Source organism: Mustela putorius, unplaced genomic scaffold (genome assembly GCF_011764305.1).
Source record: "Mustela putorius furo isolate JIRA1106 unplaced genomic scaffold, ASM1176430v1.1 tig00003875_pilon_pilon_pilon, whole genome shotgun sequence".
NCBI classification, from domain to species: Eukaryota; Metazoa; Chordata; class Mammalia; order Carnivora; family Mustelidae; genus Mustela; species Mustela putorius.
Genome location: NW_025422026.1, coordinates 6,400,882 through 6,420,985, shown reverse-complemented (window position 1 = coordinate 6,420,985; position 20,104 = coordinate 6,400,882). Strand labels below are relative to the sequence as shown.

At 43.6% G+C, this 20,104-nt stretch overlaps 1 protein-coding gene across 4 annotated transcripts in view; it reads left to right on the top strand.

Moving 5' to 3' along the window:
- The first annotated feature begins 7,659 nt into the window (after positions 1 to 7,659).
- Positions 7,660 to 20,104, top strand: part of FANCI (FA complementation group I) — an 86,417-nt gene continuing 73,972 nt past the window's right edge. The window contains exons 1-2 of one of the 4 annotated variants that reach the window (XM_004763759.2): positions 7,660 to 7,743; positions 11,536 to 11,638. In XM_004763759.2, coding sequence (XP_004763816.1) covers positions 11,555 to 11,638 — 84 coding nt within the window. In that variant the 5' untranslated portion in view covers positions 7,660 to 7,743; positions 11,536 to 11,554. Of the gene's footprint in view, positions 8,265 to 11,535; positions 11,639 to 20,104 lie in introns of those variants that run through there. The other 3 variants (XM_045067123.1, XM_045067122.1, XM_045067124.1) reach the window with 3 other exon arrangements.

The window sequence follows — 20,104 nt, the reverse complement described above, 5'->3', positions numbered from 1 at the left end:
TCCATATGCATCTGGGTGGCGGGGACCCACATTATCCAACCCTCTGCTGTCCCTCAGCAGGTGGCTTCCCGGGGGCTCTGCTTTGGTAGTTCCGTGCTGGGGGTGCGGTGGAGAGGGGCGGCGCGGGATGATTCTTTAGTCTTTCTCTGGGGTTCCAAGGGCAGGGAGCTCCTTGCTTTTACTAGAGGACGATACTAGAGGATGATCTTCCTTGCTTTAAAACTCCTCCTCCGTCTGACCCCCAAGCAGCCGTCTATAATGTCACCCTCGGTCCTGATTTTGCCTCGCGGGACAGGGCCAGGATCTGTGCACAGGACATTTTCCAGAGTCCAACCCCAGAAAGGCTTTTTGTTTTTCCCCAGAAATAGTTCTTGGTTTTCAACCGATTCCTACTTGGATAGGTTTGGGATCCCTTCACCCTCCTGTTCCCGCTCCAGACACCCTGGGGCTTATGAGAATGTCATGGAGGGGCAGTCCCTGGGAGCAGCACCTGACCCCACTGGTCTCCCTAGACCCCTTCCTCTAGAGCAGGCGGCAATACCTGGGCTTGGATCTTGGGGTGCAGCTAAGTGATGTTAATCTCCTTTCTTCTGACGGCTCCTTCCCTGGGCTCCTGTTCAGGCTGCTGTCTGACTCTATTTCCTCCCAAGTCCTCCCTGGAGCTGGAGAACCCCTCATTTCTAGCATTTTGCTCCTGAGAATTCTGCAGAAGCCACTGGCCACATGAAGCTGTTTAACACCTGAAGTCGGATAATGGCACCAAAGAACTGAACTGTAACCTTAATGAACTTAAATTTAAATTGAAAAGTTGGTACCAGTTCCAGTTATTGGGAAACAGTGAAGTATGTTTGGAATAACTTAGGTGTATGATTCTACTTTTTCTTTCTTTCTTTTTTTTTTTTTTTTAAGATTTTATTTATTTATTTGACAGGCAGAGATCACAAGTAGGCAGAAAGGCAGGCAGAGAGAGAGGGCGAAGCAGGCTCCCTGCTGAGCGGAGAGGCCGATGCCGAGCTCGATCCCAGGACTCTGAGATCATGACCTGAGCCGAAGGCAGAGGCTTAACCCACTGAGCCACCCCGGCCCCCTCTACTCTTTCAACAGCAAATTCTGTGATCAAGTATTTAGAGTCTGACCTGAGATGTGCTATAAATATAAGATACCTGCTGGCTTTTGAAGACTGAGTACAAAAGGAGCATACAATTTCTTTTTTTTAATTAAAGATTTTTATTTATTTGAGAGCGAGACCACTCATGCACGATCTGGCGGAGGGGCAGAGGGAGAGGGAGAGAGAATCTTAAGCAGACTCCCAGCTGAGCACAGAGCCCAGAAAAGGGCTTGCTCTCTGGACCACCGTGAGATCATGACCTGAGCTGAAATCAAGAGTCAGATGCTTCACAGACTCAGCCACCCAGGGGCTCCAGCCTAAAATATCTTATTAAGGTTCTGAAATACTAGTGCTTATTGGGTTGAAAACATGAGTTAATTTCACTTGTTTCCTTTTCCTTTTTTTGATGTGGTTATTAGAAAATTTAAAATTTTCTCATTTTAATTTTAATGGCTCCCATTGTATTTCTAATGAACGGTGCTGGTCTAAACGTTGCTACTCCTTGGAATGTGACCTGTAGACCAAGAACATCAGCATTATCTGGGAGCTTGTTAGAAATGCAGATTCTCTGGCTTTTCCCCAGATAGGCTAACTCAGAATCAGTAGGTCAACAAGGACCAACCACCCCCCTCCCCCCTCCCTCGGCTCTCCCCTCCCCCTCCCCTTCCCCCTGGCCCTACCCATGATTCCTATGCACAGAAAAGTTTGAAAAGCACTGCCCTAGAGTTTCTGGCCCTCTCCCCCTTCTGCCTGTGCCCAGCACATGACCTTGCCTGATCTCAAATCTGAGGATTGGTGGGGAAGTAGATTGAGGATTATCCTTGCCTCCATCCTCTTCCTCTTTGGGGCAGGCCCGTGGTGGCGTGGGTGGGGATATAGGAAGTAGAGAAAGGAGAATGGGGGGGGGGGGATTCTAACCTGATTCCAGGCCACAGTTGCTCTCAGGGGGTGCTCCACACCTGTAAAATGGTGTTACGGGCTGAATTGTGTTCCCCCAAATTCATGTCTGGGAAGTACTATCCTCCCTCTGAAGGTGACTGTGTTTGGAGATAAGGCCTTTAAAGGGTAAGTAAGGTAAAGTGAGGTCATCAGGGCAGGCCCTAATCTGACTGGTGTTCTTATATGAAGAGGAAATTTGGACACAGTTATAGAGGGAAATTATGTGAAGACACATATTGCACCAAAGGAAGAGGCCTGGGAAGAAACCAGTCCTGCCAACAACTTGACCTTGGGTGTCTCACCTCCAGAATTGTGAGACAATGCATTTCTGTTGTGTAAGTCCCTCAGTCTGTAGTACTCTGTAACAAGCTAATGTAGATGTGATTCGGAACTTTCCCCCAGGTACCTCCCAGAGTGTGAGCTTTGTGGGAGACAAGGTGGGGTGGGTGAGAACTCCGGCTGCTCTGCGGGAAGGAAGGACGGAAGGCCCAGCATAGGCCCGGTAAAAGCTAGCTGATAGAGTGCATCGCAAGGAACACTCCAGGGCACCAAGAACACTTGTGGGTTAAAGCCCCAGAAAAGAGCTTTTCAGGATGCGAGCAGGCTGTGAGGCCCTTTTTAGGGAGCAGAGCTTTCTGTGGCATTATTTTCTGCTCACAGCCCTGCCTCTGCCCTGCCCTTCCCCCACCCGCAAGTCACGTTCATGTCCAGTTCCTGTGCTGGAACAATAGTGCCTTTGTGTGAGAGGGGATGCTGCCCTCATTGGCCCAGACACCTGTGCTGGTCATGTTGGCAGAAAACCTCGGGCTCCCTGGCTCTCTCTCCCAGGCTGGAGGCAGGCAGGGAGGGGGCTTGGATTGGCTGTGCCTCCTTCTGTACCGTGACAGGTGACTTACTTGCAGTATCTCATCCAGTCCTTTCAGATGTGAGGAAGAGAGGATCTTCCCCTTTCTTACAGAATAGGGAGCTGAGAGTTAGAGAGGTGGGAAGCCCTGCCCAAAGCCACACAGTTGGTGGGGAGTGCGGTCCTGGTCACTCTAAAGCCCCCTTACTGTGCAACACACAGGCTGGGTTCCCGCTTCCAGACCCTCCAGACATGAGAATGACACAGGTGTGGCTGCTCAGGAAAGTGACACCTGCCCCTGGCTTCTGGGGAAGATGACATCACCTCACTTTCCTGAGGTCAAGAGTCTGGTTACTGCCATTCCCTTTAGACCAGCAATAAATGTCCTGTGGGAGGGAGGACCCTAAGGAATGCTCTGGTCTCAACCTCTCCTTTGGAAAATAGGAAAACCCAGGTTGAGGGACATTCTGCTTCTTCCTACAGTCACACAGTGGGAATGAGAGTGATATGACTTTCACGGGCTGCCCCACAGAGCTAAAAGCTTTCAGGTGTCCCGGAGCCAGGTTCATTCTTCAAAGAAGTGTCTCCCCAGTGGCAGTGGGAGAGTGGGCAGTGCCAGAGACGAAAGCTGTGAAAATAAATAAAATCCCCCGAAGTAAGGTTTAACAATAAAAGGAAAAACAAACAGGATGTATTTCCCCCTAAAAAGGGACATTCTCATAATGAACCACAGTATAATGACCAAAACCATGAAATGAAGGTTGATAGAATACAATTAGATAATCTACAAACCTTTAAATTCCAGTTGGTTGGCATAGAGTGAACTATGATCAACTACAAGCCTTAATGAAATGTTACCAATTGCAAGGGGCCGGGTTTTAAGGATTACTTTCCCCTCTCTTCCTCATCCTGTCTCTTAGACCTCTGAGAAAAAGAGAGACTGAGCAGGGGGAGGGAACTAACATTTTTGTTTGTTGTGGTTGTTTTGAACTTTTATTTTTTTAAAAATATTTATTTATTTATTTATTTGAGAGAGATCATGGAGGGGCAGAGCCAGAGACAGAGAGAGTCCCAAGCAGATTGCCCCTGGAGCACAGAGCCCATCATGGGGCTCAATCTCATGACCCTGAGATCAGGACCTGAGCCAAAACCAAGAGTTGGACACTCAACCAGTTGCACCGTCCAGGCACCTGTTTTGAACTTTAAATCTTCAAATGACTGCAAGTTCACAAGAAGCTTCAAGAGGAGTAATATATTTTTAAGCCGAAATTTGGGGTTTGAAATATAACATTTCATTGGGATAATTTAAAACCATATTTTTCCAAGGATGAGTTCATGATTTTGTACCCATTTAATAAGCATGAAGTATCCTGGGCGTCACTTTTCTAGACACTGGGGATACAGAGAGTGAGCCGTTAAATTCCTACCCCAAACCCTACCAAGTTGGAATTTCTTCAGTGTAGACTCAGCTGGTTCTCCTTAACAATCTTATGAGCTGCCCAGATCGTATTATCTTTTTTAATTTTTTTGGCTAATTATCCTCACCAGCTTCTAGTGTCTACCTCAGTAGTGTGAAGTGTTCATATTGTTGTAAAGCAGATCTCTAGAACTTTTTCATCTTGCAAAACTGAAACTGTTCTCTATTCAACAGTAACTCCCTTTTTCTTCTTCCTCCCCAGACCCTGGTCAAGCATCATTCTACTTTGTGTTCCTGTGAATTTCACTCCTTTGATACGTCCTGTGAGTGGAATCATACAGTACTCGTCTTTTTGGGACGGGCTGATTTCGCTTAGCATAATGTCCTTTGGGTTCATCCGTGTTGTAGTGCCAGCATTCCCTCCTTTTTCAAGGCTAAAGATTATTCCTGTGTATGGATATACATACATATTCCTTCACTAGTCCTTGAAGATTTTGGTTGTCTCCACCTTTCGGCTGCCGTGAGCAATGCTGTTGTGAACAGGGGTGTACAAACCTGTGTTTGAGACCCTGAGTTCAATTCTTCCATATTCTTCCATATTTAGACCCAAATGTGGGACTGCTGGAGGGAACTGACACTGGGAAGGGTTTCTAAGTGCTAGGCTCGGTCCACGCTGGTGTGTACAACTGTAGGCCCAAAGGGTAGCCAACGGCCAGTCTAGGGGGATGAAGTGGTTTTCACGCAAACACAGGAAGCCCCTCACACTGCAGGACCCACTGTCCTGAATGGTAGGGGGCTTCTGTTTGTCCTTTTTCTCTGGACTCTTGCAAATATCAGTAGTTATAACGTTACCACACAAATGTGAACTACGGACAAGGCCTGAAGAACATTTCGTTCCACTATTGTGAACCTGTTTTTAATTGGCTGTTTCTTCTAAAGTTAATGGATCACCAGCTGCCCAGTATAGGAATCTAGTTGGTTGAAGCAGATAAGTAAGATTTGTTGTTTAGTAAGGAAGCCTGCGGCAGGGTGCGGCAGGGTGGGGAACACTGTTATTCGAGTGTTTGAAATAACACCCATTCGTGCTAATGGAAAACAGATGATGCATTCACTCAACAAGGGGGAGGAGACACATTGAACTGTCAGTGCCGCTGGGGAGAGACGCTCACACGGGCAGTTCAGTACGTGTACCCGGGATGCACACCAGGAGGCTCAGAAAGGCAAATGAGCACAGCCACATACATTTGTCGCTGTCTGGCCTGCTCCCATAAGCAGCCAAGAAGGGAGGCTTTGAGGAAGAAGACGAGGCAAAGTCATCCTTGGCAAGCTAAAGGATTCCTTTCAGGAATCGTCTTCCAACTCAGCTGCTGTGTTTTAGCCACATATTACAGCTCAATATTGAGCCAGAAACGTGATAGAAGTAAAAGTTGCTTAAGAAGGGTCATAAGCAAGGAGCAGGCCTGGGCAGCTGACGGGCGTCCCTCTCTTCCAGCGGTTGTTTCTTCCAGTACTGGCCAAGTAGACCCATCCAACCCCTGCGGACTGCGGGTCAGGCTCCACACTGAATGCCTCCCATCTGAGTATTCTTTCCCATGAAAGCATCCTCATCACCCTCTCCCCAAAACCTACAGTTTTGTCTGTGCTCCCTGTGTCAGTTCCCAGGCAGTGTCAACACACCCCCGCCTGTCACTCAAGCCTGGATATTCCTCAGCTCCTCCTCCATCTACCCCAAACTGGGGCACTCCACTTCCTAATCTCTTTCACATGCAGTCCACTTGTTTCCACCTGTCCCCACTGCAACTACCTGTGTCCAGGGCAATGTAGCCCCTAGAGGGTCCTGCCTTCAGTCCTCCCCAACTCCATCATCTTTTTCTTTTTTTTAAAAGATTTTATTTATTTATTTGACAGACAGAGATCACAAGTAGGCAGAGAGAGGAAGGGAACCAGGAACCAAGCAGAGAGCCTGATGCGGGGCTCAATCCCAGGACTCTGGGATCATGACCTGAGCGGAAGGCAGAGGCTTTAACCCACTGAGCCACCCAGGTGCCCCCCATCATCTCTTTTTAAGTCTCTGCAGCACTCACCTGCCAGAGAGATTTTCCTACAATGAGTACAGTCCTTCCACTTCTGCTCTTCCACACTACCCGTGATGTTGATGAAGTTCTAGAACCTAGGTGAGGTTTGGTGGGCTGAGGTCCGGAGCCGACGACCAAGAAAGAATTCTTGAGACATCTTTGGTGCAAAATGGTGGTTTATTAAAGCACGGGGACAGGACCCGTGGGCAGGAAGAGCTGCTGCCCCGGGTTGTGAGGGATGGCAGGTTATGTACCCTGCTGTTGGGGGAAGGTGAGGGGAAGGGAGGTGTCAGTGGAGTTTTCATATGCTAAAGAGGGCCTACAAGGTGCCAGGATGTCCCAGGCCTGCCGGAGGCCTTGCCCTTGCTGCTGGATCAGTGTTGTCTTTAGACCGGCCATTAACATTAAGATAGTTGGGAGACTTTTTGGTGGGGTGTCACAATCCTGCTATCAATCGTCTTTGTTAGTGAGATTTAGGACATTTGTAAGCCAAGGGAGACTCCTGTCTAGCAGGATTGTGAGCTCTGCAAGTTAACTATTTGCTTATTGTTCATGGCAGTCAGGGCTGCCTGAGGGATGCTGCACTTATGGAGGGGAAAGGGTGCAAGGCGCCAGCTTTTGCTTTGTCCTCAGCCAGCCTCCTGCTCCCTCATCAATGTGAAGACAGGCGTTCTCACCCCACGCCCCCTCCACCTCCTGTACTAGTCAGGAACTTTCTTGCTTGGTGCTCTCAGGCAGGCCCTTTGCCCAAGCTGCTCCTTCAAGCTAAAAAATCTGCCTGCCGCCCCCGACCCATCCCATTGCTCTTTGCTCTACTGTTAGTTGTTCAGTTAACAAATATTTACTGAGTATTTACTGCTTTGCCAGGCTGTGCGCTAAGAGCTGAGGTTTTGCAAAAAAGCCCCCTGGCACGTGGGACTTACATCTTGGGGGGGTTACCGAAACCTCCCCTAGCACAAGGAGTGGGACACTTCTTGTGTCTTCATCTGCCTTCCAGGTGCCTCCAATGCAAAGACCTGCAGGTGCCTTGATTCTGCCACTCTGGCGCTCACTGTTCCCCTAACAGTAACCAGGGAGTGTTAACTGGTCAACACCACGCTCCAGCTGCGTTCAGGCCACACTGCGCATGCTCTCCGCGGTTCTGAATGCGAGTGTGCCCGCTGCGCCTCCCCGCGACTGGGAATGGGAACGTCCAAGGACTGCCGTTCCCTTCTGCCTTAATGGTACACCCCATGCGCATGCGCCCTGACAGCGGAAATAAGTCGCGGGTGGGGCGGGGCCTGCTGCGTCCCGTGACGGAAGGGCGGCGACGTGCAGTTGAGCGGGCTTTTTGGAAGTTTGTTGTGGCTGCGAGGCCGAGGTAACCGGGCGGAGGGGCTTCTCGCGCTGTCGGGGCGCAGGCACTCAGCGCCTCAGGGAGGGAGCGGGTCTGGGAACGCTGGAGGACTGCTGTTGCCAGCTGGCGTTCTGGAGGTTTCCCAGGCCTGTCTCCCGCCGCATCCCTCGGATTCCGCGGCTGCCACCTCCCGGGCGGGCTGCGTCCTCCGCCCGCCTGCTAGGGTCCTCTCTCTGTCGGGGTTCTGCTCCTGCGCCGGAGACCCCTCACCCCGTGTCTCCTCTGGGGCCGGGTCACGGCCCGCATCGCCAGCCGCCTCCCGCCCTAGTTCGTGTTTACGTGTGGCTCTCGGGGGAGTCCCGGCGCGAAGACCCGCGCGTTTCCCGTCCCCGAGCCGCGCTGGTCCCAACGCCTCCAGACAAGAGGTGCTGCGCGCTTCGCAGGCGCCTGGTAGTTCCTCCTCTCCGGTTTTCGGCCGAATTTAGCAAATGGACCTGCTGAGATAGATTTCAGCGTGTTCCCCCTCTGGCTGCTGGTCTCTCTTGGTCAGTACGCCCTTTCTGCATTTTCTCTGCCCTCCCCGCTCCCCCCACCCAGCCCAGGCCCTGACGGGGGCGGGAGTAGTAACTAAGAGCCTGCGGGTCTTGGGGGCTGGAGCTGGACAGATCTGGGTTTCATTTCTGCCTCTGCCACTACTGGCCTTCTAACCCTTGGGGGCAATTATGTAATCTCTCTAAATCCCTGAAGATCGATCTTCACCTATACTTTTTTTTAAGGCGTTTGTTTATTTGACAGAGATGACAAGGAGGCAGACAGGCAGGCAGAGAGTGAGAGGGAAGCAGGTTCCCTGCCAAGCAGAGAGCCCGATGCAGGGCTCGATCCCAGGACCCTGAGATCATGACCTGAGCTGAAGGCAGAGGCTTGAACCCACTGAGCCACCCAGGCGCCCTAAGATCTTCATCTGAATTGGAACTAATAGCACCTGCTTCACAGGGGTGGTCTGAGGATCAAATTAATGAAAAGGGCTGGGCCCAGGGGCTTGCCATTAATTGTAGGGAGTTCAGTAATTTATTTGTTCAACAAATATTTATTGGGCTCTTGTTACAAGGGAGGTACTGTGATTAAGTACTGGAGGATCAGTGGTAAACAAAAACAGACATGCCTCCCCATCTTCATGAGGTTTGTAGTCAAATGGGAGATAGTTCTTGATCTAGTAATTACAGGTGTCATGCTCAAGGTGTATGACGTAAGAGAAACTGCTGTTGCCTTGAAAGAATATAATAGGGGAGTATTTGGGGGCGCCTGGATGGCTCAGTCCCTTTCTGTTCAGGTCATCATCTCAGGGTGGTATGATGGAGTCCTGGTAGGGCTGGGCGGGGATTTAGCTTGAAATTCTCTCTCTCCCTCTCCTCCTGCTCGCTTGCTCTTTCTCTCTAAATAAATCTTGGAAAAAAAAAAATAGGGGAGCATTTAACCTAGCCTTAGCTTCTGGGGAAGGATAGATTGAGCTGAGATCTGAAGGATTTGTAGGAATTAGAAGACTGGGGGGTAGGGGATGAGAGGAAGGGTATGTATAGAAGTTCCAGACTGAAAGTCAAGTGTAAGGGCCTGTGGCAGGAGAACTTGGGAGTTGGAAGGACTGAAAGCAAGAAGTATATAGTGATGAAGGGGACTTAAGTGCGGGCCAGACACTGCTGGGCTTTTTTTTTTTTTTTTCAATTTTTTCAATTTATTTATTTTTAGAAAAAGAGTATTCATTATTTTTTCACCACACCCAGTGCTCCATGCAATCCATGCCCTCTATAATACCCACCACCTGGCACCCCAACCTCCCACCCCCACCTGCTGGGCTTTTTTATCTTGAAGTCTGGATATTGGACCAATAGGAGAGCTGTGGAAGGGTTCTGGGAAGTTTTAAGGTGAGAATCAGAGGTGGAAGGAGAGTCAGCCACCCCCTCTGGTTTGTGTTTCGGGATGATTACTTTAGTTGCTGTGTGGGGGACAAGTTAGGAAGTTTTTGTAGTCATTCTGATGATAGATGCTGGTGGCCGTGGAGTGATGTGGCAGCAGTGGATCTGAGAAGTAGATTCGAGAGAGGTTTAGGGGGTGACATTGCCAGGACTTGTAGCGGATGTGAAGGATGAAAGTGAAATTGTTTAGAATGTCCTCCAGGGGGGCGCCTGGGTGGCTCAGTGGGTTAAGCCGCTGCCTTCGGCTCAGGTCATGATCTCAGAGTCCTGGGATCGAGTCCCGCATCGGGCTCTCTGCTCAGCAGAGAGCCTGCTTCCCTCTCTCTCTCTGCCTGCCTCTCCATCTACTTGTGATTTCTCTCTGTCAAATAAATAAATAAAATCTTTAAAAAAAAAAAAAAAAAAAAAAAAGAATGTCCTCCAGGCTTCTGGTTTCAGTAGCTGTGTGGAGGTTGGGACATTTTATGGGGATGGGAGACAAGAAGAAGTACAGGAGGGGGAGCAGGTCTTCTTTGCAGCAGTCTGCATTTCCCCCCTTCCCATAATACTCCCATAGCTGCTCACTAAATCCCACCTTCCAATAGGCTTCCGTTTCATCCCTTCCTTCCCATGCCCAGAGTCACCACAGGCTTTTGTGTCCATCACCAAAATAGCCCTCCATAACTTCCTAGTCTCTGCTCTGTGTCCTTGCTCTCTGCCCACTTTAAGTGTTGATGCCAGATTGTTTGCTCAAACACTTAATTCTGTCCGAAACAGGCAGAATCTGAATCAGGTAGATTTTCTTTTTTTCCAAGAATTTTGGTTGTCATCATTTACAGAATAAAATCTGAATCCCTTAATCTGGCATTTAAGATCTTCCTACTGGCTGGCTCAGTAGGTAGACCATGCAACTCTTGATCTTGGGATTGTGAGTTCCAGCCCCACATTGGGTGTAGAGATTATGTAATAAAATCTTTAAAAAATCCTGCACATTTATTCCCAGCCTATCTTTCTAGCCTTCGTACTCATTGCTCCCCTACTTGAACTTCAACCTCTGTCCCTCATTTGCCCTAAATAGGTTTTTCAGATTCTTATATGAAGGCCTTTGTTCATGACATTCTCCTTCCCAGTAGTGTATAAAGTACACCATCTGACTATCTTGACGATCTAAATTTAATCTCTAAGTTCCAGTTCAAGCTTTCTACTGGGAAGCCTTTTTGACTTCTAGGCACACATTTATTTCATTAGTCTTGTTAACTTCTCATTTGTTTTTATACTATTTTTTTTTAAATTTTTAAAAATGTTTTAGAGAGAGAGTGCTCCCAAGCGAGGGAAGGCGTAGAGGGGGAAGCAGATTCTCCACTGAACAGGGAGCCCAATGTAGGACTAAATCTCGGGACTCCAGGATCATAACCTGAGCCAAAGACAGATGGTTAACTGACTGAGCCACCCAGGTTCCCTGTTGTTATTCCATTTAATTGGCACTTTGTATTTACAGTGTTGTTGATGTATTCATTTATCAAATATTATTATAAGGTTATAATACATATTCTTATGTATATGTTATATTTGATATACTGTTATGTAGCAGTTTTGTTCTAGGCAGTGTGCTAGGTAGATGCTAAAAAAACATAAAAATGTGGACAAAAACTGTTGAACTACTTGATTAGAATACAGGTTTCTCATGTGAAAATTTCAGGGAATTCTCCAGATTATTTTGGTTCGGATAAGAATCACTTACTCATACTAATGAGAACCCACTGTGTACATGGTTTATAAAATGTGTGAAATAGTTAACAGGGAAAGAAAATAATCAAGCTTGTTTACTTCTGAAAGTATCATCCAGCTCTGACACTTTCCCTTACAGTTCCCTGGTATGTGCAAAAATGGACCAGAAAATAATATCTCTAGCAGCAGAAAAAACACCAGATAGACTGCAGAAATTTCTTCAGGCCCTCAAAGAAGATGATGTAAGTATAAAGAAGCAAGTTTTGCTGAAACCAAATGTCAAGCATGATGGCAAATTCTAAGGACATGTTAGAAAAATTATTCTACCACTTCATCTACCTCTACTCTCCTTAGGAGACAAGGGTTTATTTGATAAAAATTCAAATGTAAAGAAATGGGGGAGAGGAAGAGAAACAGACAACAAATAGACATTTGTCTACAACTATATAACATTTAAACATTTATGCAACTGTATATACATAAACAAATTACCTTTAAGATTCTTAGGGCAATCCTATTTGAAGATAATATCCTGACTGTAATTATTGATGTGAGACATTTTGTCTATTGGCGCCCCTTTATTAATGTTTTCCCTTAAAGAAAATAAGTTTATAAGCAGTAAAATATTTTTAAGTTACTACTTGAATCTTCTTACTCTCCTGATATATATTTCCCTTTTTCCATAATAAGTGATCTCAGCTTATTCAGATTCCTGCATAGAAAGGAATCCCTGCTTAACATTAACCTTAAACATTAATATATATGTCTGACTTTGAGTATTATGTTTTTAAAGGAAGTTTTGCATGCTTGTGTTATGGTCATTGAAGCTAGGTAAAATCTAGCTTGTAATCTCTGTTAATGTGTGACACTAATTGGGAGTTGATGCAGGGATGGGCTCTGGCTCTGTTTTTGATTGGTTGGTTGGTTTTTTGTTTGTTTGTTTGTTTTTTTTTAGTTATGTAGGATTGGTTTTTTAGTACCTTTTGAGACAACCCACTGGATGAGTTTCAGCTTGAAACATTCTATAGACATTTATGATTTGGTTAAAGCCAGCTTTTTTTTTTTTTTTAATTTATTTACTTATTTGACAGACAGAGATCACAAGTAGGCAGAGAGGCAGGCAGAGAGAGAGGGGGAAACAGGCTCCCTGCTGAGCAGAGAGCTGGATGTGGGGTTCAATCCCAAGACCCTGAGATCATGACCTGAGTTGAAGGCAGAGGCTTTAACCCACTGAGCCACCCAGGTGCCCCAAAGCCAGCTTTTAATTAATGTATTGATTTAGAATTTGTGTTTTAAATGCTTCCAGAAGGAGTTTCAAGAGGTTTTAACATTATAAGTAAAACTAAGAACTAGAACAAAATTCATGATATAAGTAGATGCTGTGAATTACTTCTCTGATTCTTGCTTATCCCAAGGAAGGATCCCTATCTCTTGGTTTTTTTTAAAGATGAAATGAGTTAATGCACATAAACCATCTAATAGGTACTGAATAAGTGTTAGCAAATTTCTTCACCAATGTAGACACAGTCTTCTGAACATTTCTGTTAACATTTCCCTAAAAGTTTTATACTTAAATTGAAGGACTTAGCATGACGTAGCATGTTTTCTACCACTAGAGTAGAATGGACTAACATTTCTCTTATTTCTCCATTCATGCAGAATCAACTTTTTGGCCACAGTATCATACTGTTGTCTCATGCTCTTACAAGCAACCAAAAACTCCAACTTATTTTTGCATTTGTTGATATTAGGCTGATTTCCATCATCTCTGAATTCCTGTAGTTAAGTTTTTATAAACCACCACATACAAAATTTTCTATTTATATCTGTTAATTATCTTTTTAAATTAATTTCATTTTACTGTCAAGATCTTTTTGGATCTTGATTTTGTTGACCAGTATATTAGTCATTTTTTAATATCTTCTACAAATTTGTTAAGTATTCTAGCAATATGTACATTTTTATTTAATAAAATGTCCATAGAAGGGGCGCCTGGGTGGCTCAGTGGGTTAAAGCCTCTGCCTTCAGCTCAGGTCATGATCTCAGGGTTCTGGGATCGAGTCCCACATCAGGCTCTCTGCTCAGCGGGGAGCCTGCTTCCTCCTCTCTCTGCCTTCCTCTCTGCCTACTTCTGATATGTCTCTGTCAAAGAAATAAATAAAATCTTAAAAAAAAAATGTCCATAGAAGATATGCTTAGAATAAAAAAGTATAAAACACAAAAAGAAGTCTGTGACAAGACAGAGTGACATATTGAGTAATGGGAAAATTCATATTTGAAGATTTAGAGAGACTAGAGGAATATAAAAGGGACGTTACATTTCATACAACTATTTAATGTGATTTTTAACATATCCACATATGTGAGTGAAGAAATAGAATCCATAAAATAAGAAGGGATGGATTTGGAAAACAATCAGAAAACTAGAAGTGAAAACCTTGATGGTTAACAGTAGACAAAAAACACTGCTAAAGAGGAAATTAGTAGAAATGGAATATAGACTTTAAGATACCTAAACAAGGGCGCCTGGGTGGCTCAGTGGGTTAAGCCGCTGCCTTCGGCTCAGGTCGTGATCTCAGGGTCCTGGGATCGAGTCCCGCATCGGGCTCTCTGCTCGGCAGGGAGCCTGCTTCCTCCTCTCTCTGCCTGCCTCTCTGCCTACTTGTGATCTCTCTCTGTCAAATAAATAAATAAAATCTTAAAAAAAAAAAAACAAAACAAAGATTGCAAAGAGATAGAAAATATGAAGAGTATTTAAAACATGGGGAGAATACTTTAATAAAAGAGAACACATCTTCGGGGCGCCTGACTGGCTCAGTCAGTAGAACATGCAACTCTTGATCTTGGGGTTGTAAGTTTGAGCCCCACATTGAATGTAGAGATTACTTAAAAAATAGATCTTTAAAGAAATACGTATATATCTTCTTAAACGTGTAAGGTGTTTGCAAAAATTGATTATTGTGTCCTATACTAGAGCACAAAGAAATCGTTGATGGGTCCCATAAGGTAGAAATAGATAAACCACCCTCTTTGATCACAACTCAGTAAAGACTAGAAATTAAAAATGAAATAAATAAAAAGGTAGTTTGTTTTTATTTGAGAGAGAGAGAGGAGAGGAAGAGGGAGAAAGAATCTTAAGCAGACTCCCCATTGAGCATGGAGTCCAATGCAGGGCTTGATTCCCAATCCTGTTTTTAGGATTGTGCCAAATCAAGAGTCAGCATTTAACTGACAGAGCCACCCAGGTGCCCCAGAAAGATTTTTCTACCTGGAAGTAAAATACCTTCTAAACAACTTTTTGATAAAAAGGAGTATACTAACAGAAATCAGAGGATTTCTAGAAAAATAATGAGAACGCTACATATCAGTCTGCAGAATACTTTTTAAAATCCCAAAATCAGTTAAGAAGAAATAAATGAATAAAATTCTTGAAAGAGCAGCAAAGTAAACAAAAGAAAGACACGAAGAGGAAACCACTAAAATAAAACCGGAAACTTATCAAGTAGAGAACAGAAAGCCAGTAAATCAAATTAATATATCAAAATCCTAATTATTTGGAAAAAATAGTTAAAACCATTATCTGACCAAGAAAGAAAAGTGATAAACACAAATGTACAAAGTAAGAAATGAGAAGGGAAAATAACCTTTTTCTAAAAGATTTTTGTTTATTTGAGAGAGAGCATGAACCCAGGGAGGGGCAGAGGAAAAGGGACAAGCAGACTCCTCCCGGAGCCCAAGGTAGGGCTTGATCCCAGGACGCTGAGATCATGACCTGAGCTGAAGTCAGATGCTTAACCAACCAGGCCACTCAGATGACCTGGGAATAATTATTAGTGAAGAGAGAATATCAAATTTACTAAGACACTGCTTTGTACACATGTATGCAAATAAATTTGAAAATCTAGAGGAAATGGATAATTAAGAGCATGGAGTTTAATAAAATTGACCCAGTTTGAGATGGAAAGCTTAATGAGACCAATTTACATAGAAGAAAAAGAGTTGAGCAGTTAATTTACACAGAAACACCAGGCCCAGATAATTTCACAGGGGACTTCCACCAAACTCTTAAAAATCAGAAATTAGAGATAGTCTCAATGCTACATAATTTTTTGACAGCATATATAACGTGGAAAAAAATGTATATACATAAGGAAAACTTCTAGATGCATAATGTTGATACTCTAAACCTGATAAAGATAGCATAGAAAAAGGAAATTAAAGGGCATCTTCACTTATAAACATTGATGCAAAAATCTTAAATACTAGGGGACATATTCCAGTATCAGATGAAAAGAAAATCAGTCATGACCAAGTGGAATTTATGCCAGGAATACAAAGTTGGTTCAGTGTTAGAAAGTATATTACTCAAAAGCCCCTGTGATTATCTTCACAAGTCAGAGAATGTCTTTGACAAAATTCACCCATTCCTGGTAAAAACTCCTTGAGAAAATAGGAGTAATGCCTGTTTCCTTACCTTGGTAAAACCTATCCTAAAAAGTCAGCATCTTAATCGGAAACCCTAGAGGCATGATAATGAGACCACTGAGACCAGGAACCAGGCAGTATGTCTGCTCTTTCCACCGCGATTTAACATTGTCCCGGTCTGTTAGCCAATGCAGTTAAACTAGAGAAAACAATGAAAGGCATAGGATAGGCAAAAAAGATTAAAAACTGTCTTTGCAGATGTCGTACTAGTACACCTGGAAAACGCTGAAGAAGCTGTGGTCAAACCATCTACAGCAAGAAGTCAGCAAGGTAGCGGAGTATAAAATTCTGTAAAAATCAATAGAATTTCTTACACGTAGTAGAAACAAAGTTCATATAGAAAAATAGGCAAGAATAGCTAGGAGAATGCTGAAATCGAAGATCTCTGAGGAAGGACCAGCCCTACCAGATACTGAATGTACCAAAAATCCTCTCTCATTCAGTGCGGTATTGGTGCATGAAGAGAAGAACAGGTAATGGAATAACAAAGTCTCAAAATAGACCCAACTACGTATAAAATTTAGTATATGATAAAGTGGTATTCCGAACAATGGGAGCAAAGATCATATTTAATAAATGATTTAATAAATGGTGTTGAGACAACTAGATAGCCATTTAGAAAAAAAAAAAAGTAAAATTCGGTATATTCTTTACATATTCCTAAAAAATAAGCTCCACATGAATCAGATCTAAATGTAAAAAAAAATTTGGGGTGCCTGCGTGGCTCAGTCTGTTAAGCATCTAATTTCACCTCAGGTCAAGGTCTGAGTCTTAGGATGGAGCCCCTCCCTACCTTTTCAGGCTCTTTGCTCAGTGGGGAGTCTGCTTGTCCCTCCCCCCACTGTGTGTGTGCTCTCTCTCTCAAAATCTTTTTAAAAAATTAAATCTAGGGCGCCTGGGTGGCTCAGTGGGTTAAGCCGCTGCCTTCGGCTCAGGTCATGATCTCAGGGTCCTGGGATCGAGTCCCGCATCGGGCTCTCTGCTCAGCAGGGAGCCTGCTTCCTTCTCTCTCTCTCTCTGCCTGCTTCTCTGCCTACTTGTGATCTCTGTCAAATAAATAAATAAAATCTTAAAAAAAAATTAAATCTAAATATTAGAAGAAAATGGTTGAAATTCCTCTTTTTAATTTCAGTGCAGAGAGGGCTTTTCTAGGACTCAAACTCTAGATACAGTAAAAGATTGGTAAATTTACCTACATATAAGTAAAATTTATGTGACCAAAAACACCATATACAGAATCAAAACATAAATGACAAATTGGGAGAACATGTTTGGAATGTATCACAGATAAAGGATTAATATCCCTAATTCATAATAATTCAAAATAATTGGGGGTGGGGAGAAAAGCCCATAGAAAAAGAACAAAATGAATGAAGAGGATAATCACAGAAAGACATAGAAAGAGCTGTGAACACAAGAAAAGATGCTCCAGGGATGCTTGGGTGGCTCAGTTGGTTTAAGTCTGTCTTTGGCTCGGGCCGTGAACCCAGGGTCCTGGGATAGAGTCCTGCATGGGGCTCCCTGCTTAGTGGGGAGCCTGCGTCTCCCTCTGCCTGGCGCTCCCCCTGCTTGTACTTTCTCTTTCTCTCTGACAAATAAACTCTTGGGGGGGAAAAAAAAAGATGCTCCGCTCATAAGAGAATAAAGATTAAAATGAAACGGCTACTATTTCTTATCTGTCAGAGTAGGGAAAAAAATGAACATCTTGTCTATATACTCTTGGTGAGATTGAGGAATCAGTGACTCATGCATTGCTGGTAGGAATGCAGAAATGGGTAAGACCATGGTTAGAATTTGATGCTATCTAATAAAACTACTTAAATACATTTTCCCTCAACACTCATCCCACTTCTAGGACTACCCTAAAGATGTACCTCCAACAACATGAAATTATATTATGCACGAGGTTGTTCTTCGACTCTGTAAAAAACAATGAACTTTAATAGGGACTGATAGTGATTTCTTAATACTAAGTTAAAAAGGGAAAATGAAAAATGTATATTATTCTACCTTTTATATAAGAAAGAAGGGAAGTAAAGCATACATATATCTGTGTATGCTTACAAAAAGAAACTCAGGAAGAATTCCATAACCATACTGAAGGTGGGGAGGTGGGGAAAAAAAAGGGCTAATCCAAGTATTTGACTATATACCCTCTGTCTTGGGCAGAGGATTGAAGGAAGAAATACGAATAAACTGTGAACTTTTAAAAAAAGGATTATTTAATGTGATGATATGGTCAGTGCGCTTCTGAAATGATTTTTAGGTGTAATACAGAGTTCAGCAAATATGTTGAGGTTGGGAGTCAGCATTTTTACTGTGGTACAAGGGATAAATACAGGATATAAGGCGGCAAGAAAGAACCCTGTGGGGATGAATTAGAAATGGAAGTGCTGATATGAACTTAATGACATACATGCATATCCACACACATGTATATTTGTATGTGTTTGCATATATGTATACATACCTGTGTGTGTGTGTGTGTGTGTGTTTTAACGCTCTGTTCACTGAAAGAACTAAGATGTGGCTCCGAAGATGCCACAGTAGTAACAAGCACAGCCATGAATTAGATCTTTGGTCTCTAATAATCATTCCCCACTAAAAGGAACCATTTCAGAGAAATGGCGGATTTTTAAGAGGGGTGCTTGCTAGATACAAAATGAGCCTGGAACATCTTGCTAAGCCAGAAAGTAAAGAAGTGCTCAGAAAAAATGATGAGGGCAAGTCACAAGGACATACGAGCTAGCTCGGAGGGGTTCCATCACCTAGATCTGAGACTATTAGAACATCAAAATAATTAAGTTCAGCTATGAATTATAAGACATTGAAAAATAAATCTGTGAAAAAAAAAAGAAAAAAAAATAAATCTGTGATTCCATACTGATAATAAAAAAATAAGTGGGGAGAAGGACAGTCTCTTGCTTACTGTGCTAGCATTAGAAAATTTTTGTTTTGCAGCTGTCATGATGAATATTGGATCAGGCAAGAAACCAGTGGATGCTAAATCCAGGAAATTTTTTTGTTTTTGTTTTGCTTTTATTTTGAGCTGCTTTTAGACTTACAGAAAAGTTAAAAATAATTCAGAGAATTTTGTGTATCCCTCCCATAGCATCTTACATAACCTTAGTCAGAATTTTTTTTTTTTTTTTAAAGATTTTACTTATTTATTTGAATCAGGCAGAGATCACAAGTTGGCAGAGAAGCAGGCAGAGAGAGAGAGGAGGAAGCTGGCTCCCTTCTGAGCAGAGAGCCCGATGCGGGGCTTGATCCCAGGACCTGAGCTGAAAGCAGAGGCTTTAACCCACTGAGCCACCCAGGCGCCCCCCTTAGTCAGAATTTTAAGAATCAAGAAATTAACGTGGGTGCAATACCATTAGCAAACCTAAAGACCCTAATCAAACTCTGTATGGTGGTTTTCCCACTAATGTTATTTTTTCCCCCAAGAATTCCACTCAGCATAATACATTGCACTTGTTATCTTTTCCTGATTTTCTGCAGTTTGCAACAGTTCCTCAGTTTGTGTTTCTCATGATCTTGATAACCCTGCAGAGTATTGATCAGTTACTGTGCTGAGTGTTCCTCAGTTGGTGCCTGTCTGGTGTGTCTCATGATTGGATTGAGGTCATTCATCCCTGCTAGAAGGACCCCAGAAATGGTGCCTTGCCTTTTCCAAGTGTATTGTATTGCTGGGCTCATGATGTCTGTGTCATTCCTGGTGATGTTGACTTTGATAACCTGGTAATGGTGGTTGTCATTGGGCTTTTCCATTATACAAGGGGAAAACTAGATGAGGAGCAGGATATGTGCATGGTTAAAGTATCTCCCTACAAACTGCTTACTGTTTGTAACTCTAAAGTGGGAAAATGAAGTAAACACTTGGCTGAGTGACCAGAATTATTATTACCGGTGAGCGATAGATGGACATCCCATGCCTCTAGGTGTGACGCTATGAGAAGGACACAGTATCACCTGTGTTCTGACCAGGAATGCATAAACTCCGTATAATCATGAGGAAACATCAGACATTGCAAAATGAGGGCTGTTCTATTTAGGGGGAAAAAAAAAGTCTGTACCTGGACTGTGCCGTTAACTTGATAGTTGCAGTCTACCAATTAAAAGAAAGATGTTAAAGCCGTCTGAAACGACAAGGATACAAAATCTTATTTCGTTTACTTTTATGTTTTAAAATGCAGTAAAAAGCATAAAGTCAGAAAGGAAGA